The 25,711-nt window shown below is 43.7% G+C and overlaps 1 protein-coding gene across 3 annotated transcripts; it reads right to left on the bottom strand.

Annotated features, from left to right (window-relative positions):
- Positions 1 to 16: 16 nt before the first annotated feature.
- sptan1 (spectrin alpha, non-erythrocytic 1) lies at positions 17 to 24,328 on the bottom strand. 3 transcript variants are annotated; one of them, XM_042394262.1, is made up of 54 exons: positions 24,071 to 24,328; positions 23,708 to 23,833; positions 22,951 to 23,091; positions 22,013 to 22,293; positions 21,713 to 21,857; positions 21,451 to 21,605; positions 21,019 to 21,154; positions 20,780 to 20,881; positions 20,537 to 20,674; positions 20,345 to 20,455; positions 20,163 to 20,240; positions 19,894 to 20,049; positions 19,566 to 19,770; positions 19,253 to 19,434; positions 18,895 to 19,138; positions 18,645 to 18,767; positions 18,324 to 18,541; positions 18,145 to 18,237; positions 17,848 to 17,982; positions 17,185 to 17,333; positions 14,847 to 15,045; positions 14,249 to 14,353; positions 14,110 to 14,145; positions 13,953 to 13,988; positions 13,353 to 13,400; positions 12,534 to 12,625; positions 11,932 to 12,076; positions 11,637 to 11,818; positions 11,361 to 11,460; positions 11,050 to 11,247; positions 10,821 to 10,967; positions 10,625 to 10,728; positions 10,382 to 10,544; positions 9,986 to 10,000; positions 8,904 to 9,035; positions 8,387 to 8,524; positions 8,197 to 8,301; positions 7,786 to 7,994; positions 7,539 to 7,659; positions 6,756 to 6,877; positions 6,521 to 6,653; positions 6,313 to 6,411; positions 6,032 to 6,191; positions 5,664 to 5,740; positions 5,362 to 5,571; positions 4,903 to 5,199; positions 4,671 to 4,783; positions 3,098 to 3,115; positions 1,687 to 1,741; positions 1,400 to 1,596; positions 1,256 to 1,309; positions 1,030 to 1,176; positions 550 to 697; positions 17 to 462 (listed from the first exon to the last, which is right to left on the bottom strand). In XM_042394262.1, the coding sequence occupies exons 1-54, from the start codon at positions 24,326 to 24,328 to the stop codon at positions 337 to 339; spliced, it is 7,407 nt and encodes a 2,468-aa protein (XP_042250196.1). In that variant the 3' UTR covers positions 17 to 336. The 3 variants fall into 3 exon arrangements, with proteins under 3 accessions (XP_042250196.1, XP_042250197.1, XP_042250198.1); XM_042394263.1 differs by having other exon boundaries at positions 14,113 to 14,145; XM_042394264.1 differs by lacking the exon at positions 9,986 to 10,000 and having other exon boundaries at positions 14,113 to 14,145.
- Between the last annotated feature and the right edge of the window lie 1,383 nt (positions 24,329 to 25,711).

Below are 25,711 nucleotides of genomic sequence, written 5' to 3'. Positions count from 1 at the left end.
ATAAAAACAGTAGAGGTTTCCAGTTCTAACCAGTAGCGTTTATTAAAGCACACTGCAGTTGTTAAGGTGTTCCAACATTATTGTTACTATTAGGTTCTTAAATTCATCGAAAGCACAAGCTAAAACAGCTAAAACAATCACATTCAAATGCAGACAGATCCACTATGCTATCATGAGAAGCACACAGAGTTAAGGGTAGAGCAAGATAAATAGTACAGATAGTTGTTATTAGTGAGTATTCCCAGTGTCACAGTCATGCAGTTTCAGCCGTGTGTTCGTGTTAAAGTGTGTGTGTGGGGAAAAACGCATCCCGATTGGTCACTGGTGGGCGAGGGATCAGTTGACGAAGAGCGAGCGGGTGAATTCGACAAAGTCGAAAGCTGATGGCAGCTCGCGGCCCTTGCTGTCGAGGTAGGGCTTCATGTGTGAGAGGCAGTAGTCCGCCTGCTCCTTGGTCAGGTTCTGAAAGAAAGAAGGTTAACAGTTAGACCTACATGCAGATTTCACACAGAAACACAAACCAGACAGTGAGCAGGGAACACATCGGACCTGATAGAGCTCTTCTTTAGTCACGTAGGGTTTGTTCTCGGTGCTGAGAGCTCTGAAGGCGCTCTCTATCTCCTCGCTGGACTTGACGTTCTCTGTCTCGCGGCTGATCATGAACGCCATGTACTCCTGCAACGACACGTTGCCATCCCTGCAAAAGATTCCTCACAGTTAGTCAGCTGTTCAAATTTACACATTATCAGTGTGTTAATATGCACTCAAGTAACCAGGTTGCAGTCAGCTTTCTCCAGTAAGGTGATGTCTTAAATGTCATCTTAACAAAAACATCTGATTTCACCAGCTAGACTTCTCCTGCATTTCTCCCGGTTACCAGGTTTGTAATATATCAGCCTGTGCTGAACAACTCTGCGTTATCTGGTTACTACAGTGCATGTTAGCCGTGTTGTCGGTTTCTTGGAGTAAACTGGCTACTTTAACGCATGTAAACACACTCAGTGTAATGTCTTAAACTATGTGACAAACCTGTTGGGATCCACAGTGTCGAGTATGGATTCAAACTCAGGATCTGGTTCGCCTTCTTCCACCATGGGCAGGTCGTAACCCAGCGAGCGCAGACACGACTTGAACTCCTGGTGGTTCAGACGACCGGACTTCTCCTTGTCGAAGTGCCTGCAATTAAACAGTCGTAGATGAGGATGTGATGGGACACGCAAACATCTCAAGCTGAAGTCTGGTGAAAACCACTTACTTGAACATCATGCTGAACTCCTTCAGAGCCTCCTCTGTCACTCCAGTGGTGTTCCTGAGAGAGGAAGAGGGACAAACATGAGATTAAAGTGTTCCAGACCAACTCTGCCAACATCACGTAACTATTAAGTGTGTTGGTGTGTACCTGGCCTGTATCTGTTGCTCTAAGTTGTGCTGCATCCTCATTCCCAGCTGGTCCAGTTGGTCCCACTGCTGGGCCAGGCCCACTGTACTGTGCTCTGTGTACTTGTTGTCTAAGATCAATGCTTCCTCCATAGCTGCACCCAAGTCTTCAATCTTCTTCAGCTGGCTGCGCATGGCCCGGATCTCCTGGTGCTTACGCTACACACACACACACATTTTTGATTTGCTTGTGCTACGTTCCGAGTCCAGACGCTCACCTCTAGCAGCAGTGTTAACATTCATATTTACCTTGGTGGCCTCCAACTGGGACTCCAGTGTGCCAGACTCTTCCACCATACATGACCTGACGCCAACAGAAACTGCTGTTAGAAAGGAAGCAGCACAGTCTGGAAAACCACTACAACTCACTCACACTCACATACACACACTGGTATTAGGAATACTTACATTCTCTACAACATCCAGTGTTTCCAGTGACACCTGTATTAACTACGGTTAGCTCTTGTATAGTGTAGAGCTGCTGCGGTTACTGCATTACTGTGTTAACGCTATCATATCATATCAGTCAAGCTGATCACCGCTGAGTGAGCGGCTCAAGTGATTACAGGACATTAGTTATTCTCTCAGGCTTGACATAAAGAATGATGTGTTGAAGGAGGTTTAAATGTTTTTTTTAATGGCAGTTACTGCAACGGTATGAATGGCTTTGCTAATAATTTGTGTGATAAGGAAGAAATCAATACCGCGGCAGCTCTAGTATAGTGTTTGGAAGTGTGAAATTAATTGGTTCTTGGGTGTATCATTTGGCATGTGAATATAGTAACTAAATTATCTTCATTTGACAGTGATGCAGTCTTAACTGCCACAGAGTGGAACTGCATTCATGCCAGTAATCTACTGGTAACCCAAACCATGCAAGGGTTAGGGCTACTGCACACAGGACTGGAAACTGCAGCAGAGCATTGGTACATGTACATGAGTCAGAAGATGCATGGCGAGTGCACCCTGAAGTCACTGCACACATGCAGGAAAATGCACTAAAAGCTGCATAAAAAAATACTACTTCTCTCTGTGTGTCTGTGTACAAGAGAAGCCAATAAGTTGCGGTTTCCATCCCTGCAGTACGCTCAGTAAACAAGGTGACAAATAGCCAGTCCACTGGCTGAAAGGGTGCTGACTGAAGCCTGGTGGGTGGGTTGTGTTGGAGGACTGAGTGGAGGTTAGTACAGCAGGATGGTACTGAGCACACCAGAGCTCCACATGGTGTCTTTTAGACTACAGTGCAATGAGATCACACAGCCCTGAGGGCACTGCATGGGTCAGGAAAAAACAAAAGAAACCAGAACGAGGCTTGAGAGAGGTTGACCTTCCAGACAGATCATCAGCAACTTGGTACTGATAGACACAGATAACCCGTCGATAGGCTATGCTATTCAAAGAGAGGGTGGGGGGGGGGGGGGGGAGGACCAGAGATTAAACAGCAGACAAAAAAATGGAGGGAAAACAGGGAATAACATCATCTACATCAAGGGAGAATAGTCAACACATGGTTTTAACTGGTCCTACAAAGCTTGATCATTTAAAAACACCCACCTGTGAGATCACACATCTGTTTTCATCATCATAACCTGCACACTTTTCACAAGCACACACATTTGATCATACACTCAGACATGTAAAGAGAAAAAGTGATATTAACCCATCCAGCAGATATGTCCTGATTAGAGTAATCCCAAGCATCAGCGAGGAAGCAGTCGAGAGGAGAAAGGGGAGGGACGGAGAGAGAGAGAAAACAACATGTTAACAACATGAGGCAACGACACAGTGCTCACTGCAAACAACACAACAACAAGCTGAAACCCTGGTGTGGAACGAGCTGTGTTCTACTGTGAGAAGACACTGAGCATGCTTTGTGCTGAGCTTAAGCTGTGGTCACACCAGGAAGTCACCTTCATTCATTTTGCATTTTTGAAATGTTCCGTTGAGTTCGAAGAGCAACTGACTGCAGCAATCGCGTTACTGTTCGTTTACTTCAGTGTACAACAGTTTGTGAGCATGTCTCTGACTCTCCGCCCCTTCATCTCTAGTCGAGATGAAATTCAAATTTACCTGTCAAAGTTCACAGAAGTTGAACTTCAAGCAAAAAACTTGTGCGGATTCTTCACTCTGGTAGGAAATCCACTGATTCCATTAGAATGAACTGAATTTACAGCAAAATGTTCCAGTTTGAAACGAAGCAGGTAGCTCCCTTTTTGAAAAGTGAAGCCATTGCGGAAGTGACTTAAACCTGCATTGTCTCTAATGGCCAGCAGGGGGCGACTGCACTGGTTGCAAAAATAAGTCAGATTGTATGGAAATCTATGAGAAAATGACCCTACTTCTCACTTGATTTATTACCTCAGTAAACACTTTCCTGATGAGTTTATGGTCTCAGTTGCTAGTTTCAAGTCTTCTTCAATACAGATTTTTTTTAATTTCGTAAATTATGGCCCTATTTAGATTAAAATAGACAATAAAGCAGGGTATGCTTTAGGGCACAGGTACCTTGTGATTGATAAGTCGCTACTAGGGCAACGTTCATAACGTAATGTAACCATGGTGTAACCCCAGATTCACACAGTATCGGCATAGCTGCTGCTATTTCAGTGTGTTTTCAGTTCATGAAAGTTAACTGCAACATTTTGGTCGCCTAAAAAGTCTTGTTCAATATTTGGTTGTATTAAAAGACCTTCTAAGGAGTCGGCTGTTCAGTTTTTTCGGTAAGTACATTTTGTTTTAAAGTTTCAGGTTTTCACTAGCGGAAATTAGCATTAGTACTATCGCAGTTAAAGTCACATATAGTCACTTCTGGCTCCAAAAATCAAACATGGCGACGGTCAAATGACTAAACTCGAGGCTTCAAAACAGCAGTTCATAAACCAATGGGTGACGTCGTGGTGACTACGTCCATGTTTTTTTACAGTCTATGTGTGAAACACTGGTGTGACCAGGGCCAGGGCTTTACAGACACACAAACACTGCAGAGAACACCGCCACACATCTGCATCAGGACTTATCCAGTGAACAGCAGTGTGCTAAAAACACAGCGTGCATGCAGCTACAGACCATTGTACAACTTTGATGTTTTCATTTTCAAAACACAATATTCATGCTGAGCACCTGGGCTGAAATGATTGTTCTTAATGTTCAAACTGTTTGAAAGCAGAGCTGACAGACTGTAAAACCTCAACCCAGGCTTATAAAGCCTCAGCTGGAAGAACGCCATCCTCTACCTGGTCTCCTGCAGCCACTGGTGGAAAGCGTTGGCGTGCTGTGCAAACTCCTGACGCAACTTGTCGTTTTCCTCCTGCCTCCTCTGCTCCTTCTGCAGCTCCAGCTCTCGCTCCTACAGACAGACAGAACATGTTGTATGTTGGCTGGGGGCAGAAAGGTGTGTCTGGTTCACAGTTGAAAGTGAAGGAGCACACTAGCAGACTATGTATATATAATCTTGAATGTGGCGACCTTGATGATCTTCTGCAGGTTCCTCCAGGTCTCCTCCAGGGCCTCCATGGTGAACCAGGTGTAGGGGTTAGACACCACCTGGTAGCTCTTGATCTGCTGGTCCAGTTCGGCTAGCTGGTTGAAGTCTGCCTGAGCAGAGCTCAGCGAGGAGCGGAAGGCCTCGTGGGCTTCGCGCAGTGCCCTGATCTCCTCCAGAGAGTTGCACCTCACAGGGTCCGTCAGATCCTCCTCTGCGTTCTCAAACCAGCTGTTGAAAGCCGACGCCTTCTTGGCGAATGTCAGGAACAAGTCCTCAACCTGGGGTGAGTGGAGAGAAGATGTGATCCTTAAAAACAGGTTCAATTTACTGAAAATGCTTTGTAAATTGATTCAGTTGTATGTAAGCTCATATGTTGGACTCTATCATATCAGAGTTTTAAACAAAAATACCCCATCAACACCCTCCTCAGGCCTCTTTACCTTTCTGAAGTGCTCTTGAGCCTCCAGAAGCTTCTTCTTGCGAGCGGCTGAGTTGGACAGCAGCTGGTTCCAGCGCTTCATCAAGGCAGCATGACGAGCTTCGATGGCTTTCGATTGGACGTGCTTGGCAGCCAGCAGCTGGTCTTTGAGAGCCGTGATGTTGGTGATGCCCTCCTGCTGGAAGGCCTGGAGACCGGCATCAAATGTCTCCTGCGAACAGACACAGAGAGAAAAAGACAGTCGGTGGGGAGAGTAACAGTGTACAGAGGAAATGTAGAACAGTGTTTAGGAGGAGGCAGTACCTGCTTGGTGAGCAGGGTCTGCACAGAGGACAAGTCTCTGCCGTAGTCATCAGTCTTCAGGCTGTTCTCTTTCTCACCTAAACACAAAGCACATCCAGGGGTTTAGATATTTCTCAATGACCAAAGAGTTGAAAAGCCACCCTAGTAGTTTTTATTAAGCATTAATTACATCACCATTTGCTTCAAATAAAAATACAAAACCCTTACAGTATATATGTATTCTTTGGAGTGAATATATTGTAGCAGTAAGATTTTAGTCTGTGGAGGACTGAAGGTATGTATGAGGTATGTGGCATTTGTCGATGTCTTGTTTTGGACTGAGACTGCTTGTACTGAAAATGAGGACGGAAGTCTTAATGTATTCATACCGATCCAGGACTCCACCACGTCAGCCTTCCAGTTGAACTGCAGGAATGCTGAGTTTTCATCCAGCTTGGCCTTCCTCTGAGCTGCTGCCCTCTCCAGCTCAGACACTTTACCTCGCAGAGCCGACATCTTGGCACTGATGTTGTCCACGTGATGGTTGTTCTGTTGGAAGCATACAGATCATTTCAATGCTTTGATTCTGTTGACATTCTGCACAAATGGACATAAATGATTGTTTCACCACTTTGAAAAAACGTTTCTCTTCATGCTAGAGAGTTGGTACCTTCTTGATAAGCTCCTCTCCGTTAGCGCACACATCGTTGACTCTGTCTCTGTGCACGGTGAAGTCGGTCTCGAATGCTTCATGCTTTTTCAGCAAGCCCTGAGGGGAAGACAGGTTTTCTTGAAACTCATCATCACTTACTACGGTCTAAAAACACTGATTTTATGTAATGGAATGTAGAGTTCTGTTGTCTGCAACGGCAAAGCACCTGCACAGCAGCCAGTGTGTCTCCATAGTCTTCGCTTCCCACTAGATTCAACTTCTCATTAATCCAAGCTTCTTCTTCTTCCACGTTCGCCACAAACTGCTGGTACTCCAGCGACTCCTCCAGTCTCTGTCCCCTGGAAGCAAACACACACATTTACACTCCTGTTTCTATCTGTGTGCTTGTGTCCTGGGCTGTACCTGTCTGGCAGACTGAGTGTGTATCACAGCAGGCTTACCTTGCTCCAGATAAGTCTTTGAGTTCCTTCCAGTGGTCGACAAACTGGGCAAGCCTCTGCTGGATCTCCTCCTGACCGATGGTGTTGTCATCAGACAGCTTCTTCCCAGTGTCCAGCACCGACTGAGAGCACACAGAACAAAGATCTGATCACTGCATATCAAAGTCAGAGTAATAAAATGCTATTGTATCGTCATTTCATTTACAGATGGGTTTGCAGGACATATACCAGTATAATCAGCATTTGTATAATCTATTTAGAGCTCTGATAGCTGCCTCAAATGAGACATGTGAAGTATTGGCGGTTCATTTAGGGGAAATGTCCTTTCTTTCTTTCTCTGCTGTGATAAGATTGATACTGTGTATCTGTGTCACATAACCTAGCTTAGCATAGGGACTGGAAGCAGGGGGGGAAACAGCTAGCTTGGCTCTGTCAAAAGTGGAAAAATACACCTACCATCACCTTGAGGTTCACAAAGCAGGTTTAGCTTGCTGTAATTATTCCTCCTGTTCATACTGGTCAATTAATATAAGGCTTCAGCAGTCAGAGTAAGTCAAATCAAGTGAGTATCTTCCAACAGTAAAGTCTTTTAGTACCTATTTCTCCCTGCTTCCAGTCTTTATGATACACTAAGCTAACCACGTCCTGATTTCACACACTTCTCATCTAACTTTCAGAATGAAAGTAAATACATTTTCCAAAATGTTGAATTATTCTGTTACAATTAGACCGTCTGATACAATCTACAAAAGGCTATATATGATGAACAGATGACTCCTGTACCTGAATGGCCGGCTCATGGGCTCCCAGCTCGGCCTCCAGCCTCTTGTGTTTCTTCCTCAGATTCTGTACTCCTGTCAAATCACGTCCGTAGTCTTCCGAACTCACAAGCAATTTCTTTTCTCTGTGTGAGGTCAGAGCACAAATGTGTACTTTTAAGTGTCTTGCCATAAATAAAGACAGAGATAGATAAAAATAGACGTTCATCTCCACTATTGATTCCCTTCATGAACCGAGGGAGCTCTCTTACTTGATCCAAGACTCTTCATCATCCAGGTCCCTGAAGAACTGATGCAGGCGGTGGGACTCGTTGAGTTTAGCGCGGCGGCCGGCTGCCATGCTCTTGATCTTGGTGAAGCGGCCATTGACGGCATCGCGCTTGTCCTTCACCTGCGAGGTGTCGAAGGCGTTGCTGGCCATCAGGCTGTCAGCCTGGCCGTTCAGATCCTTCAGACGATCCTGCAGGGAGGAAGAGCGGGGTCAGAGGGTCTCGTCACAACTGAATAGATTTCCTTGTTTTACTTTTTTTTTGTTACCAACTAGACCTTTTGCCTTGCTATGTATTCTGTCATTTGTGACAGTGAGTTGAAAATTGACAAATGTACTCCGGTGTTGCAGCTGACCCCATGCGGAGTTATACGTGTGATAACGAGCTGCGTACCTCATGGGCAGAAATATCAGCCTCCAGCAGCTGGTGTTTCTTCAGAAGGTTGTTGACTGATGCCAGATCTTTACCATAATCCTCAGAGGCGAGAAGGGCTTCCACCTGAGAAACAACAACACGTGTCAGTCTTTGAGATGATTGTGATCATCTGTGTATCTGTGTTTCTGTCTGGCATGGAGATCGTCACCTCAGAGAGCCAGAAGTCAAAGTCCTTGATGCCCGTATTGAAGTTCTGCTGCTTGTTGGCTTCTTTCAGTTTCTGGCTCTTTTCTGCAGATTTGTTGACGAGGAACTGCCACTGTTCATCCAGAGCGTTGAGGCGCACCTGAGAAACAGAAAAGTCCCGTTTGAATAAAGTTGTTTTTACTTCACAACACTGCTGCAGTTACGATAATGTTCTCACACATACATTGTAGAAAGCTAGAAGGCCTCTTCATTTTCAATAAAATCAAGAAGCACGATCCATCAACAGAAAACTAACATTTCAAATGTATAAATCATTACCATCATATAAGAACATCTCTCTTACCTATAGCCTATTACCATAGGATTGGTCATAAGATTATTATCCCATGCTGCCTTACTCATTTTTATTAGAACCCCATTAAAGGATAAGTCTGTCAATATTCTAGATATTTTAGTGGAAATAATAAACTTGTATTCTATTCTAACTCAAACACAGTATACAGACATGATGAGTATACCTTGACTGCATCCTCGCTGCCAGCACAGGCTCCTCTCTGGATCAGGGCGTTACCGGTATCGATGACCCCGCGGATTCGGTCTGCGTTGGCGTGCAGCTCGGCCTCGAACGCCTGATGCTTCTGGTGTTTACTCTGACAGAGGCAGGAGGGAACACGTACACAGCATGAGAACCTCCCGCTCTACGGCGCACATGTTCACAACCCTTCTTCAATTGAGAGACGTCAATTAAGACTGCAAATCTAGCAAAGCTCTCATACTTACATTCAGTGCAAAAGCTGAAATGAATGTCAAGCTTTTTCATCAACCTTTTATCTTAAGCATTCTGAGGCTTATATTAATGTGTGTAAAAAATTTTGTGTTTGTAGCTGAAAATTATATATTAAAAAACATTAAAAATTGAACACAGGACGCCGACTATGGCAGACAATGTGTTGGACATGGACAGACACATGACAAACGAATGAAAAACACAAAATGGAAACATCTGCAACACAGCTGACTTTGAGAAAACTTACTGAAGGAAGAGTCACTTCAAAAGTTGCTTCATGTTTGTATCTATTTATATTTCTATTTCCCTCTCAGCTGGCTAAAGTAAATATTGTCTTTTTACATCAGATTCAATTAGGGAGCAAGGACTGCTTCTGTTTCAGCTCCACACCACTATCATTAGAAATATGAAGTCTTCTCAGTTTCATTTCAAGGTAAATTTGATTTGTTTTGCCTGTAGAATTAATGAAGGAATTAAACATCTGAAGCAATTTTCAAGATGACCCCACCAGAATTAAAAAAATAAAAATGGAAGCCACACCCAACAACTAGTAGCCTTCGATGACAAAAACAAACCTAGAATAAAATACAAACATGAACACAGAAATGATAAAAATCTTTTTTTTTTTTTTTAAATGAACTAAATTAAAACCCAAGTGGAAAAGAAGCTGGCACTCAACAGTGCTGATGAGGGACAAACTCAAGATGGACGGAATGCTTGTTCTACGTCGTATCTAGACACACAGCAAGGACGTGGACACATGGAGGATAACCTGCTCGGTTGTTAGTTAGCTGACACACTACTCAAACTTACCAGCAGCTTGGACAGCTATAAAAAAATAAAGACAGTGAGAGAAAAATTCAGTCTCACTTCAGACAGGACACAGGGAGGGATTTCACACAATTAAAGAAGAGTTATCGTCAATATAACAAGACAAAACAGATTAGCAGTTTTAATTTAGGATGACACTTTGTTATCTTTCGGTTTAACCACTTACACGGTTACAATTTGTGAGAATTTATATTCTCTTAACTTCTTTTCCCTGAACTTTTCTTCGAATATTTCTCAGACAAAGAAACTGCGAAGAAAGGGTCTTTTCTATTCACTGGATCACACTTCTGGAGGGATGCCATGCACTGCTTTCACATTAACTGCACTGCTATTAAATTGTGTAGGTTAGGTCCATGCTAGGAGAAGACAAACGTGTACCTGGATGTTGGTCGGGTCCTTGTAGGACTCATCAGTTGCAGTCTGCAGCTTTTCGCTGATCCAAGCTTCTATCTCGTCCACATCCCGGCTGAACTGCTGCAGGGTCTGGGATTCACCCAGTTTAGAACGCTTTTCGATCATCTGGGCCTTCAGTCGACGCCACCTTTCAAAAATCATAGTGTAGCGTTTAAAAGAAAGCTCAAACACAAGCATATGTAGTTTAAATATGCAAACGTTTCTTACCTGTCGAGCACTTCGTTGCGGCGATTGAAGATCTCAGGTTTGGCGTAATGATCAGCTCCAATCAGCTGGTCAGCAAAGGACTGCAGAGCAGCAATCTTCTCCTCCTGTACAGCAAGGCAAACATTTAATAATTCACAGAACACAGCCAGCCATCAGTTTTCAAAGCTTTCACTGAGCTCTGAAACATCTCACTGACCTGCACGTTAATGGCTTTATCAAAGTCTTCGTGTTTCTTGATGAGGGCCTCCACGCTGTCCAGGGAGTCTCCCTTGTCGTCACTGGCCAGGAAGGCTTCACGAGCTGCCATCCAGTTCTCAGCCTGTTCACAGTCCCTGTTGAAGAGCTGTGGAGAGACACGGGCAGCTGTCAGTGACTATGTAATAACCGTTTCTAGCTGGTCATCTCATGGCTTAGCACTTCATTACCTGGAGCTCCAGGCACTGGTCCAACATCATGCGGCGCTGCACCCAGGCCTTCTCCAGGTCGGCACGCTCACGGTCTAGAGCCTCCAGTTTCTGCTGAATCTCGGGACTGGCATAGTGGCCTCGTGCTAGCAGCTGCTGACCGAACTGTTCAAAGGCCTGGAAGGTACCAGCACGAGCGTCGATCTCAGTGCGGTGTTCCTGGAAAGATGGACAAGGAAAGAAAGATGGGTGGGGAGTGTTTAGATGTGCACTAACTTGTGCTGACGTTTACAGTACTGTACATCATATAACAGAGGGAAGGAATTCAGTACCTGGTGTCTTTCCAGAAGGGCCTCGGCTCCGGTCACATCTTTGGCCAGCTCCTCTGAGGACACCAGTCCTCGAATTCCATTGATCCAGGACATCAGATCTCTGTGTACAGATGAAGAGTTACAGTTCATACCACATTGTTCACTACACACATCTTAACTGCATCTATTTGACTCACTGTGTTATTTTCCTAAATAGCTACACCTCACTTTCAATCCAGTTCTTCAACTGAACAACAAATCTAACCCAGTGACATCCGGTGGCAGTTCTCGTCTCACCTGAAGTCAGAGAGGAAGCGCTGCAGGTCGTGAGAGTTGCCAAGCTTGTCTTTGCGTTGGTCGGCACGTCCCACCAGGCTGCTCCAGGCAGTGTTCAGCTCAGTGCATTTCTCCTGGATGTCGTCCACCGCTTCAGGGTGGGACTGGATCAGACGCTCCGCTGTCTCCCCAAGAGAGTTCACCTAGGCAAGGAGTAGAAAAAATTAGCAACAGCTTCATCAGATAAACATTTTAGCTAGAGATTTGCTTGTAGATCAGCTAAAATCTCATATAAATGACTAAAAGCCAATCTGACCTTGTCACCCAGGGCTGCCAGGTCTCTCTCAAAGCCTTCATGTTTGCGCTGCAGAGCTTGGACACTGGCCAAGTCGTGACCGTAGTTGTCAGTGTTGAGGGCCTGGTTCTTCTCCTCAATCCACTCTTTAGTTTCATCAGCATCCCTGAGGAGAAAGACAACTTTGCTCAAATCACTCTGTGATCAACAGTGATAAGAACGTGTTCTTGTGTACAAGTAAGCTGTGAGAAGGACCGAGGGTTTCACACTTTATCAGTGTTTCTTTCCTTTCTGTAAAACATCACAACACAAACAATGTATTCAACACTTCAAGTGTCTATGCCAGTTTCTATTACTAGTCAGGATAAGGTTTCCATTCTTCCTGCTCTGGTATGACCAGGTATTTAAAGTGTCTAATGGTCTGATCTAACCTGATGCTATTTTTCAAGGATGTAGGAAGATGACGTCCCCATTTGTAATCTCACGTACAAATCACTCCACCATTCTTACCTATATTTGAATTGTAATGCTTTAATAACTGTCACAGATGAGAGTGAGCTTTGAATCAGACCTTCCAAAAACCACTAGGTAATGTTGCAGATACTACATGTGTGTTTTCCTACCTGTGGAACCTCTGCACCTCGTGGGCACTGCCCAGCATGTTGCTCCTTTCTTCAGCCAGCTGCTGCAGGGACCGCCAGCGATTATTCAGCTCCTGCACATGAAATCAGTATTAAACCAGCACTCTACACTCTTCACAGAATTTGCTCATTCCTTCTGCTTGTGTGTTCTAATTTTGGCGTTAAAATGTGCGATTATTTGTGAACTAAACACACCCTCAATCAAAGAGGGGCTCGAGTGATCAATACACATGTGTAAGATTATAAATGTGTAGAGAAATTAGGATTAAATGGCATCAATGTCAGATAAACTTGGAGGAACACTAAATAAACATATTTGACTTCTAATCATGCAAATATAATGTAATATGTGAGTGTATTTGCATAGTTTGTGCTTGATGTCTGTTTGATGGACACAGACAGTCATGGACAAACAAAGGAAGCTGGATGATGAGGGAGAGTTGCAACAGATGGATGCATGGGAAGAACATCACACAGCACAAGAACAAAGAAAATATTCAGGATCTACTAAAAGATGCTGAGGACTCATGTAGTATGCCGGCAATCATTCATACTACATACAGCAACCGAGGGACAATAACAGGACGGACAAAAGCTGCGGGAAACTGGATGGAACCGAATAAGACTGAACACTCCAAACTCTAGAGTCAGGTTTCAGAGGACAGGAAGAGACAGATCATGTGACATCAAAAAGGAAACCATGACGGACGATGGGGTTAGTTTTCTGATCACGATGCACGACACGGGATCAAGAGGAGGAACGATTCAAAATGAGGTCGAGGGTGGACTAGTTAATCTTACCTTGATAGTATTAAAGTTAGCCGTTGTTTGAACAGCCAAGCGTATATTCTACAGTTGAAGGTGAAAAAAATAACATGGAAGGAAGGAGGAGGGAAAAAGGAAGGACAAAAACAGAAAAACACCACACCAGTCAAGTGTTATGGAAACTCTCAGGGTTGGTCTTGGTCTTCTACCAAGACTTTACACCAGTCAGGACATTGTAAGCACTGCAACCATGACTATAGCAGACCCGACCGACCAACACTGGATTATGATGAATCAAACAAGAGATTTGTAAACGATTAAGACATCTTGAGACGTCATTTAACATTCAAGGGATATAAAAAGACTCCCAGGCCGTCTCGTCAATGTCTAATCATATTCCATGAGGACATGTAACGTTACGCCCCATGCCAGTAACATAACATTATGACATTATTGGGCATGATTTCAGTTAATTCCACACACACCAGTGTCAAACCCAATGCTGAACAGGCATGCACAGTTACAGTATCAGATCAAGACTGACAGGCTGTCAAGTCTTTGCAGTTGATACATTTTACAAAAAATGTTTGGATGAATATTCTGGAAACAGATTAAACAGTGTTAGATGAAGTTTACCTTCCATGGAGATGCAGTCTTGGAATCAGCTTCATCCTATTAAAAAAACAAAAAAAACAAAGGCGTGATGTTGGTATGAATAAATGACACTGTTGTGACGTTAGAACTGTTTCTTAAACATCATGTATAATGTTATAGAAATGAGAGAAATGCTTACAACCTTGCCAGGAGCAGAGCCAAGCAGCTCTTGTTGCTGCAAATGGAAAAAAAAAAACAGGATCAACATTAAATTGTAGCTGAAACATGAAAGATGGCTCATATGTGTGATCCGACAGATCCAGTGAGGAGGAACTGACCTGAGCCTGCATCATGGGGGCCTCCTCAGCCATGAGGCCTTCAGACTCCAGCTCAGACGCCACTTTGTTGATGTCCCTCAGACGAGACTCGTTGGCCTTCAGGTCCTGGAGTGCAAAAAAAAAAAGAACATCAGACGCTTTATGTGAGACATGATCTAGATCATGTACAAACAATCTCAACAATACACACAGCAGCTTGAACTGTAATTCAGGAGAAACAAGCAGAAACATGTGTTGGAACACCCAAGTACCAGTTAGGAAACACCAGTTGGAAGCTAATGATCATGTTCCATACATACAAACTGGTTATGACTAAAGAATACACTCAATTCTACTGATTGGATTTTGTATAACAATGGACCAAAATGTACAGCTAGTTCAGCCAATTTCAATCAAATGACATGGTAACACTTAACTTTAAGTCCCTCTATTTAACATTTATAAGCACTGTATACTACAGACTATAAGCACTACATTACATTGTGTTATAAACCATTTATTCAATGTTTATACACTGCTTATGAATGCTAAATATGGGGAGTATTGGAGCCACATTGGCGCACTGAGTCTACAGGAATGTGAGATCGAGAGACATTACCTTCTGGAAGTCGTCAAACTTCTTCTGCAGGACCTCGACCTGCTCCAGGTCAGAGCCCATCTCTTCGTTAGTGAGGGCGCCCTCCTTCTCATTGATCCATTGCTGCAGCTCGTTGGCCTCCCTGAACAACATGAACTTCTTGCAGCTCTTCTCCAGCATGTCCTTGCGTTTCTCTCCCAGCTCTAACAGGGTGCCGTATCTTGAAAAAGGAGGTAACAGGAAGCATCACGTTAGGGAACCGCTGGAAGAGTCAGTCACTGGAGAAACACTGACATGCTGGGTGTCGAGAGATTACACACATAGAACATGAGAAGGAAGCCTTGCTGTGTAACTGATTTATGAGCTTTATGAATTTTAAATGTAAAAAAAATAACTTTTAAATGACGGTCGAAAACGATTATTCCATGAACACTTTGAATGAACAGCATGAACCAGCTTTTACTCACAAGTTGCAACCATCAAATCATTTAATATGTACTCTCATACTCTGGTCCTTCTCTACAGATTAAAAGTGAGTCATTTTTTACAGAATCTGCTCCTTTAGCTTTTTCTTTGTGATCATATTTCTCTGCTAAAAACTGATCTCAAGATCAAAACAACAAACTCACTCCTGCAGGGCTGAATCCATTAGTCATTTATTGACATTTATAACATTTCTCAAGCAAAAAATTGAGAAAAGTTGCTGGTTCCAGCTTTTTGTGTTATAAGCTCTAATACATTAAACATTATTTTTGTTAACCAGTCACTGAAATCACCTGTATTTTTTCAATGAGGGAATCTGGTCTAAAACTTATTTCACAGTCCCTAAACAATAATTAGAAATATTTTTCCAGGCAGGTTTGGGGTCCAGCCAAACACTGTTATAAGTGTATGTTGATGTGATGCCCAACTGTGACCACACATGCCTTGCAAGCAGAAGCAGGGTTCCCCTCAGTGTTCAAAATGGAAGCGTTCCACCTAGCCTGATGCTAACACTGTCTCTGCTAACATCAGAAGAAATCAATACATTTTTGTGAAATATTAAAGCCCCTCCACTCAAATATATTTTGCTAGTTGTTGGATGTTTGAGCTTCACTGTGCAGAATAATGTATGTACAGCTTGTTTGAGTTTAACACATGTATGTATGACATGATTTTGTCAAATCACAACTAGTTTGGAGCCAATCCTGGTCCAGTATGCAACTTATACAAGTGTGATGTGGAAACCTGAAGCCTCCAGAGCACAAACACTGAGAATGGACTTTACAGTGAAGTAGGAGACATCTTATAAAATGACTAATATTTACATATTCATAGTTTCTGGAATTTTCAAGAAGGGGAAAATGAACAGATGGAAAAAAGCTACATCAGACATAAATTATTGTTCAAAGCAGAGTATTTTATATGTCCCCAAAACATATCTGAAGGAGATCTTCGAGCCTTCAGAGAAAACACACAGTGGCGCCACATCACACAAATCTGCCATCTAATAACTACATTGATAAGTAATTAATCATGACAGATTACCACTTAAGCTAACCAATTTCCTAGGGAAAGCCCTGAGAAGTCACTATACATCAACTATTATAACCTACATGGTTTATCTATAGGTGCTTCTACAGAAAAAGGTTGAACAAATGTTACCAGGCCAATGTATGAGCTAATTTCTCTGACTAGCACCTGAGCCTTGGAATATGAGGTAAACCTATCACTAAAATGAATCAGAGTCCAATATGTGCAGAATAGGACATCTTATGACATGGCACTTTATGGCCCGTGATACATAAGACAGAATTTCAGACAGTAAAAAAAAAAGAGGAAAATGATAAATGAACATCCAGTCTGGGATGAAAAGGATGTGGAGGGTGTACATCAAAGGTACTTCTATCCCTGTGCTGAATAGAAGACGAGGGTGAAGTAGATGCAGTGTCACAGAACATGGGTTTTTTTTTTTCAGAGTTTTGGGGTGGGGAAAGGATGTAAAACTGTTGATGATGTTTAGCGGTTTATCACGATCACAAGAACACGCAGAGGGACACGGGTTCCTACTCACAGCTCTTCCACCTGCTTCATGCGCACAGACACGCTGCAGGCCTCCTTGGTAACAAGCCTGCACGATGGCAAGGCGAGGCGAATGCACAGCGAGATTTAGTTGTTAAGTAGAGCAAGGATAGCAGAGGAGACAGAGAAAGAGGCCACGGGCAAGGTCATTAGTTAGAGTTGAAAAGGAAGTTAAAAAAAGAAAGGTTTAAAAACAGAGCACTTAGGAGGAATAGTTAAATAAATCTAGTTGAAAAGGAGAGATGAGTTAGTAAAGTACGTTCAGTTGTAAACTGAGGAGGTGGAGTGGCTTTCTTACTGATTGTCGATCTGGTCTTGGCGCAGTGCGATGCTGCCGTGTTCATCCAGCAGGTTTTCCCTGGAAGAGGACTGGGTGGGGTCCAGTTTCTTCACGTAAGCAGCAGGAACAAAGCCCTGGCGATCATTGACCTCCACCTTCCACCAGTCCTGCAGCGGATGGAAAGAAAGTAATATCATCAAGTGATGTTATTTAATTGATCTTTAGTTAATTGTTGTTAAAAATGTGTACGGTGCAGCTGTTCTTGATGATACAAGAATGGATTGAGCTTCGATTTATATAGGACTGGGTATCTAACATCAGATAGTTTTTCTGTAGTGTGTGTAATGAGTATCAAAAACTCTTGTCAGAGTCTTACTTACTTATTCTTTAATGAGATATCTTCTGATTTAATCCATCAGTTTGCTAATGTTAGACTGTATTTTATTTAGGCAAAGTTCTTGTGTGGCTGTTTCCTGTGGCAAAATTCAAAGGATGAAGCTGGCAATATTCTACATTTTTCTTGAATTGTCACTATTAACAAGTATTGTGTGTGTATCAAAGTCTGAAAAATCAGTCTCCTCTAATCAATGTCATCCCTGACATTAATCTTAACCCTCAACAGCTTGAGCTACACTTCTCCATGCTGAATGTCGGGTCAGTTTAGTCTGGTTTTATCTGTACCTTGTTGGTGCTGTTGAGCAGGGTGAGGATGTCGCCCTTCTTCATGGTAACTTCACGGGGGCTCTTCTCCTGGTAGTCGTACAGAGCAAGGACCAGCTCCTTTCCGGTCTCATCATCAGTTGGTGCCACTTGTTGCTGCAATGAAATAGTATGTGTCACTTATTTATACTCTCTGCTTAAACAAAAGATAATTTGATTCTAGATCTAGAATTCAGAGCTGTATGACTCAGTAAAACCCCTCTCCTGGATCTAAGCATATGTGCAGGGTTGAGGTGTGAAGAAGGATTGAGGTTTTACCCTGCAGGACTGGGCCTGTTCCTTCAAGGCCTGGATGCTGCTGCCGTACGCACTCAGGTCAGACATCAGGGCTTCGTGCTTCTTCAGCAGAGCCTGTAGAAGACAAACTATTCAGCACAACTGCATTTGTCACGGAGAGGACATAAACAAGAGGTTTGTGCAATAAATGTAACGTCTACCTCAGCAGAGTCCTCGTCTTTGCCGTAGTCTGTGCTTCCAACAATGGGCTCCTTCTCCCTCATCCAAGACTCAGCCTCGTTGGCATCGGCAAAGTACTGCTGGGCCTGTAGAGAGTCCTCCAGGTCTTGTCTCCTCTGGGAGGCCTTGGCCTTCAGCGTGTCCCAGCGTCCATGTAGTTCAGCCAGCTTAGATTTCACATCCTCACCAGCAAAGTGCCCTGAGAACCACACATGGATGTTGGTATGTAATGTTTCACTTGCTTAAGGTCACAATCATCTCAATTAAGATAGCAAACAGGGTATAGGAATTTAAATATATACCTTCCTCCACCATGGCCTCTCCTTTCTGGGTGACGGCTTTAATGCGAGGCTCATGACCGGTGATCTCAGCCTGCAGGGCCTGGTGCTTCTTCAGTAGGTTCTGGACACCAATCAGATCTTTGCCTGAGGAAGATACCAAGAGAAACATTCTTCATCTTTGCTTCCTTTCTGTGTTTTCTTCACATGAGCAAAAACTGGAGCCTAGTTTTAGTACAATAACTTCTGTACAATATAGTGGCCTGAGTTTTACCTCTGTTAGTAGAGGCAGCGATGGGCTCTTTCTCACGGATCCAAGTCTCCTCATCCTCTACGTCTCTGAACAGCTGCTGGAGCCGAAGAGAGTCGGACAGTTTCTGCTTGCGTGCAGCCATGGGCTCGCGCAGACCTTCGTAACGAACCACCAAAGCCTCCTGTTTCTTGCGGATGTTGTCTGCATCAAAGTGTCCAGCCTCTTGGAACTGGCGAGCCTGGATTGTTATGCCATCAATTCGGTCCTGAGAAGACATTCACGTAAGGATTTACTATTACACTTCAGTGTACAAAACATCGACAAGCATCCATTAGTTTCAGGCACGCCTTCATGAAGGTTGTCTGGTAGTGTCTGGTACCTGGTGAGCAGCCACGTCAGCCTCCAGCAGGGCATGTTTCTTCTGCAGGTTCTGGACACTGGTCAGGTCTTTTCCATAGTCGTCTGAAGCCAGGTGACCCTCAACCTCATACAGCCACAGCTCAATGTCCTCTACGTTCCTGTTGAACTGCTGCTGCTGGTTGGCCTCACGGAGCTTGATGCCTATGATAAAATAGTAGAAAATCTTTATCCTACACTGATATTGAGTAGTAACTTCACATTTGTACTCTGTAATCTATCCATTTTGCATCAACAGTGTCTTCAGTTTGCTTTTTTTTTTTTTTAGTTGGTACCTTTGAGATCAGTGGCCTCCAGCAGTTTCTTCCACTGAGAGCTGACCTCCTCCATGCGACCAGCCACCTCATCGGAGGCATAGTGCTTCCCATCCAGCAGCTCCTGGCCTGACTTCTGCAGGGCATCGATGCGGCTCTGGTTAGCCGACAGCTCCGCTTCGAAGGCCTGGTGTTTCTGCACCTTGCCCTGCAGGTTGGAGGGGTCCTGTTGTGAGGAGAGCAGAGGAGCACAGATTAGAGGATGGGGAAATCAGAAACACTGAGCATAGATGAACAAACACATCTCAAAATGGAGGACACATCTCTGCACAACAAGATCTCAAACTACCTTGTAAGCCTCATCAGTGGCAGTCTTCATCTTCTCGTTGATCCAGCTCTTGAGCTCATCTGAGTCCCTGAAGAACTGCTGCAGGTGGAAAGAGTCCTCCAAGGCAGCACGACGAGACTGAGCGCGCTCATGCAGGGCGTTGCGGCGGCTGAGCAGCTAGAGATGTGCACAGGAAAAGAAGATGTTTTTAGTTCCACTGAAGGAAATAACAAAATCATGCTAGCTGCTGTAGCAGTCAGAACTAGTATGATTTAAGGTACTGCACTTACAGCATCTCTGCGGGTGGCCACATCCTCTTTGGCATAGTGATTGTTCTGGATTAGTTTGGTAGCAAACTCATCAAGGGCCTGGAGATGTACAAGGAAAGGAAGTTAAACGAAGGAAAAGAGTAAAATCTGGCTGTGACTGTACAGCTTGAAAAATATTCTTGTAGATAACTAGTGTAACTTACAGTGATCTTCTCTTCTTGGGCACTGAGTGACTTCTCAAAGTCCTCATGTTTCTTCAGCAGTGCCTCCACACTGTCCAGGGAGTCTCCAAGATCTTCATTCAGGAGGAAAGCCTATACAGTGAACAGACAACATTAGAAACTGACAAATCACATCTACTAGCCTGAAGAGAGGTATTGATGTTAGTTGGTTACCTCTTGTTTGCTCATCCAGTTGTCAACTTGCTCAGTATCTCTGTAGAAGAGCTGCAGGTCCATGCACTGCTCATATTGCTGCCTGCGAACCTCCCACAACTCCAGCAGAGACTCCTTCTCCTCAGAAAGGATGCCCAGCTACACACAACACACACATTTTAAACATGGCACATGGTGTCCATACAGCAAGATAACATTACATTAAAGAAACAAAGCTCTATCTGAAAGCTCTGACAGTCCTACCTTTTCCTTGACCTCGTCAGAGGCGTAGTGTCCTGTATTGAGCAGAGCCTGGCCAGCTTCATCAGTGGCTCTGAAGCTGTCCTCATGAGCATCAATCTCTCCCTGTGTAGCACAGAAGACACACACTTACCAACCTTACATTGCTTATTCAACACAAATGTCAAGTACATGTTGCATTTCATTTTGTATTCAGCTTTTCAAAAAGGTCAAAGCTAATATGGTTTTCATGGTGAATTTACCTTATGCTCCTGGTGGCGGTCTAGCAGAGCCTCAGCTCCAGCTACGTCATTGGCCAGTTCATCAGCGTTGATCAGGGCCTTCATCTCTGTCACCCAGCTGGTTAGATCCCTGAAGTCTGCAGTGAAACGCTGCAGCCTGAAAGATATTGTCACAAGAGGGCAGGAGTGAGCAGACTTCTGTGGAGAGATGTTTAACAGAGTGGCTCTTTGATGTAACACCACAAGCCTTGTATACTGTCAATAAGTTTCCATTTTGAGTAAATCACCAGATAAAGAAGTGAAATCCTACAGCTATTAGTTATTTATGTAACCTCCCAAGTCTCAGACTGCTTTAGAGAATGTGTGCCCTCAACACCTGATAATTTCATACATAAATAATGAATAAATAGCAGTACTTCTGACAGTTTATCCAAGCAGTGTCTGGTATTTTACCGGTAGGAGTCGTTCAGGCGAGCGTGACGCTCAGCAGCCAGAGTGCGAATCTGCTCCCAGTTGGTGATGAGTTCATCCTTCTTCAGGTGGATCTGGGAGGCGTTTTGGGGATGTGTTTGCTGTAGACGCTCTGCATCACCGCCCAGTGTGTTAACCTGATTGAAAGAAGAGGAGAAGAAAATAGGAAGTTAGAATTTCAAGTTTTATGTAACTTTATGATTGTTCTGTATATGTGTGGATAATCTGTAAAGCGTCCTCTTGCCTTATCTTCCAGGGCAGCCAGGTCTCTCTCCAGACCCTCGTGTTTGCGCAGGAGAGCCTGCACACTGGCCAGGTCACGGCCAAAGTCATCTGAGGCCATCAGCTGCTCCTTCTCCTTGATCCAACTGATGGTCTCATCCACATCCCTGTTGTTAGAATCAAACAAACAGATTTATATTTACACTGTCAATACACAATCACTTACTGTCAAAATCAGTAAAGAGAAAAAAAACATCCATATTTTAACTGATACATATGTAAAATGTGAAAGCTGTCCAGATGTTGCTCTGATTCTGTTTACCTGTTGAAGCGCTGCACCTCAGCAGCTCCAAACAGCTTGCCCTGCCTCGCCTGGGCCAGACCCTTCAGGCGCTGCCAAGCAGCATTGACCTCGTCCTGCTTGCGAACTATCAGCTCAGCCTCAGGGTGGGTTTCTTGTATCAGCTTGGCTGCAAGCTGGTTCACCTCATTGACGCGCTCCTCATGGGCTGCCAGGTCTGTCTGGAACTCCTCAAACTTCTTCTGCAGAAGCTCCACATGCTCCAGGTCCTGACCCAGCTCCTCTGAGGTGGCCATGGCCTCCTATAGGTGGACATGGACCAACAACGTGAACACTCCGAGACAAAGTTTTATGCTTTTATGTGGTTAAAGAAGAAAATGGCATATAAACCATTGTGTTTAATTTACAAGGTTTGAAGAAGGTCATCAACAGCTGGGACCACTACATAATGAACTTTGAGTAATATTTGAGCAACAGGCATCTTAATCCCTCCTACTACCAACTGAACTGGATAATCTCACAACTTCAAGATTCTTTGTGCACTGACCTTGAACTGAATTTTAAGTTGCTTAGTTTTCTTTATTAGTTGCTGGTGAAGTTAAGTGTTCTCCTTTGGTTGTTTTGCTACCTGCCAAAATAGTCTTGTTCTCATTCCTCATTCAAATTAATTGGTACATTAAGCCTCAGGCCAGCTTTTTAGCTTCTCATTCCAATGATCATTTCCTTTTAATGAGGACAGCTAAATACAGGCACCTTTTCTGTTAGAGAAGCTTAAGAACAAACACAGAAACACTACTTCCTATATTCTAACAAATGGCCAGAAGAAAACTGAAAGATGTAACTTTCAATTATCAAATACAAAAATAAGTATTCCAAATAAAAATATTTATTTGTTCACTCTGGCACCAATATTTTCTCATTTTTCTTGTTTTGTAAAATTTGGTCAGTGCCAGTCTTACCTTATCACTGATCCAGTCCAGAGCATCTTCACACTCACGCAGGTACTGAACCAGTTTCTGGGCCTGCAGCAGACGCATGCCCTTCTCCTTGGTCCTCTGCAGCAAGAGGTCCCACAGGCGATGCAGCTCCTCCAGACGAGTCTAGTGCACAGGAGAGAGGAATTTTTTTGTTGGTGGTGAGAGGAAGCTCAAAGGAAATGTGAAAATAAGTACAAAAAGGTAAAAGACTAGTAGGCAAACATCTCTACTCCAACATATTACCAAATAACTTTTTTCCCTTCTGTGTTCAATTATAAATCTCCTCTGAATCTTTACTTGATTTCTTTTTAAGTTTTACAAATACTTACTATACTAAGTAACTCCCATATGAAACACACTACATGCAATAAAAAACATGAGTTCATTTCCTAACAACAGAATGAAAAAAGGGGAAAGCTGGCTGAAAAAAGGGTGGAAGTGGAAAAATTTTCACTGCACTCAAGAGTCGTCGTGTTATCCACCACAGTTCAACACCTACTTTTATATACTCAGCCATATTGAGACTTGTAACTATGGGTCTCCGTTGTGTCCGGTAAGGCGTGTAGGACTGAATTGGTTGGAAGGGGTTAACAGGGAACAAGATATCCAGGGAACAAAACTAGGTGAGGTTTATCTGCATGTTTCAATGTGCCTGGAAGTGTCTGTTTGTCCATAATAATGCAATCTAACAGTCCAGCCCACCATAAATACACAGCATGTTCAACATTATGTGTCTTACTCGGATGGTCTCAGAGGCGAAGTGGCCCTCGGTGATCATGAGGTTTCCTGTGTCGTCCAGTTTGACAATGGCCCCAGAGTTGGCCTGAACTTCAGCTTCAAAGGCCTGATGTTTCTGCAGCTTACCCTGTGGAGTAGAAAACAGACATATAAGATATATAAAATCATAAATATATATAGAAATCATGACCAAGTCTGCTGTAGTCAGAGCATATGACTAGTGACTTACAAAACCATCAAAACACAGATGAGCAAAAGCTTATCTACCTTGTCAACTATGAATTCTGGGGTCAGTACCAATGGCAACCTAACAGTCTGGCAGGGTTCGAATACATAGAGAGACAATGAAACCAGGCTGTCAAACCTGCAGGTTGGAGGGGTCCTTGTAGTTCTCATCAGAGGCGATCTGCAGCTTCTCCTGGATCCACTTCTCCAACTCATCTGCGTCACGGCGGAAGAACTGAAAGCGGTAAGAGTCCTCCAGCTTCTGCCGGCGCATAATCGACAGGTCCTTGAAACGCCGGTAGCGGTCCAGCACCTGCTGCCGGCGCTCCTGGATGTCTTCTGCTGTCTCCAGCACTTTGGCCCCTGCGGTGTCCATTTTCTGGGGAAAACACACCATAGATAAGACTTATAAGTAACATGTATCACAGCATTAAATTGTTTTCTATTACATCAGTTTCAATTACATCCAGAACAGGACAGATTTGTGCAGAAAAGTCATTGAAATAAAAAGTTACCTTCTCAGGCCACCCAGATATTGATAACACTGGCTAAACAAACAACTACTGTTACGATAGCTACTCTACTCTATTTGAATATAATATAGGACAAGGGTTCTCAAACTTATTACTCAAAGGCCCGCAACTGATTTTTATTCAATGTCAGAGGTCGGGGGGTGCAACGTTAATGCATGAACTCGGCAGCAATAGAATATTTATACTCTATTTACTCTTCATAATGTATTGCACTCTTAACATGAGGCATGGGCTGGGTCCAGACTGACTTGCCGTTCGGTCCAGACTTTTGAGAAGCCCTGATATAGGATATAAAAGTCAAGGCTGTTTGCGTAAACACCCACCACCCTCCCCCATCCTGTCTCAAGCTGAGCAACCAAGGGGCTAGCAGCTGAAATACTGAAATGCCAAACGGGGGTGGGGGCGGAAATTCCACATGCATGCGAACAGTAACCAGGCTTCACTACACAATGGGATCGCTGCAGTCAGCTTCTCTGTCCTCTGTGCCTCTGGCCCTGACCAGTGTAGCCTCAAACTGTGGATAATGTCTAGTTAGCAGCCCCCGTTGAATCATGACAAACCACGGTCGTGAGCTGACATCCAAACCAGTTGTTCTAGTTTCTCAGAATCGATAAAAGCAAAGCCAGTATGATATATAAGAGATGAACCCATTCAGAAATTCAAAACAAAAGTGATTATCAGTGACACTAATCAAAGTGGGACTGTTGATGGTTTTGCCAGATTGTGTCTTCTCTGTTTGTGTGCTACACACAAACAGGAAGACATAGACAGACATTGATCTGTCTACGTAACCCAAGGTCAATCAAACTCCAAACAGAATAGCTGAGTGCAGGGTGATGGTGGGGCGAGTGGGTGGGGGGGTTGCAGTCTGTCAGGCCTAAATGTAGATTTGTACGTGGGTTTTTGTTGATGTTGCAGACAGTGAGACAAAAAGAGATGGACTGATGTGAGACAGTCCACTGGTCCATGTCTGTGCTCAATGGGAGGATTAGTGGTGTCAGCAGTGCAGTTGCAGTTGGCTTTTAAACCAGAGCCAGAGGACAGAGATGCTTTGGTCCCCAGAGGCACCATTAGCTTTTCAGACATGCAAGCATCCCGGTGAGCCCGCACATACTGTAAAGCTAATGAGCAAGTATCTTCCTTCTCTGTTAAGTCCAGTTTGTTTCAAGTCTTAATAAATCATATGAGCTCAGTCTACATTATTCACCTAATGCATGTTGCAGTTGAAACTGAAATAAACACACAAT

This window comes from Thunnus maccoyii, chromosome 19 (assembly GCF_910596095.1).
Source record: "Thunnus maccoyii chromosome 19, fThuMac1.1, whole genome shotgun sequence".
Taxonomy (NCBI): domain Eukaryota; kingdom Metazoa; phylum Chordata; class Actinopteri; order Scombriformes; family Scombridae; genus Thunnus; species Thunnus maccoyii.
This window is presented reverse-complemented; position numbering and strand designations above follow the sequence as displayed.

Coding starts and splice junctions, on each gene's coding strand:
- sptan1 (XM_042394262.1), bottom strand. CDS start 24,328: ATGGTGTGTTTTCCCCAGAAAATGGACACCGCAGGGGCCAAAGTGCTG. Junction 5,200..5,361: donor CTCAAGAGCACTTCAGAAAG/GTAAAGAGGCCT, acceptor CACTCACCCCAG/GTTGAGGACTTGTTCCTGAC. Junction 463..549: donor CTAAAGAAGAGCTCTATCAG/GTCCGATGTGTT, acceptor TCTTTCTTTCAG/AACCTGACCAAGGAGCAGGC.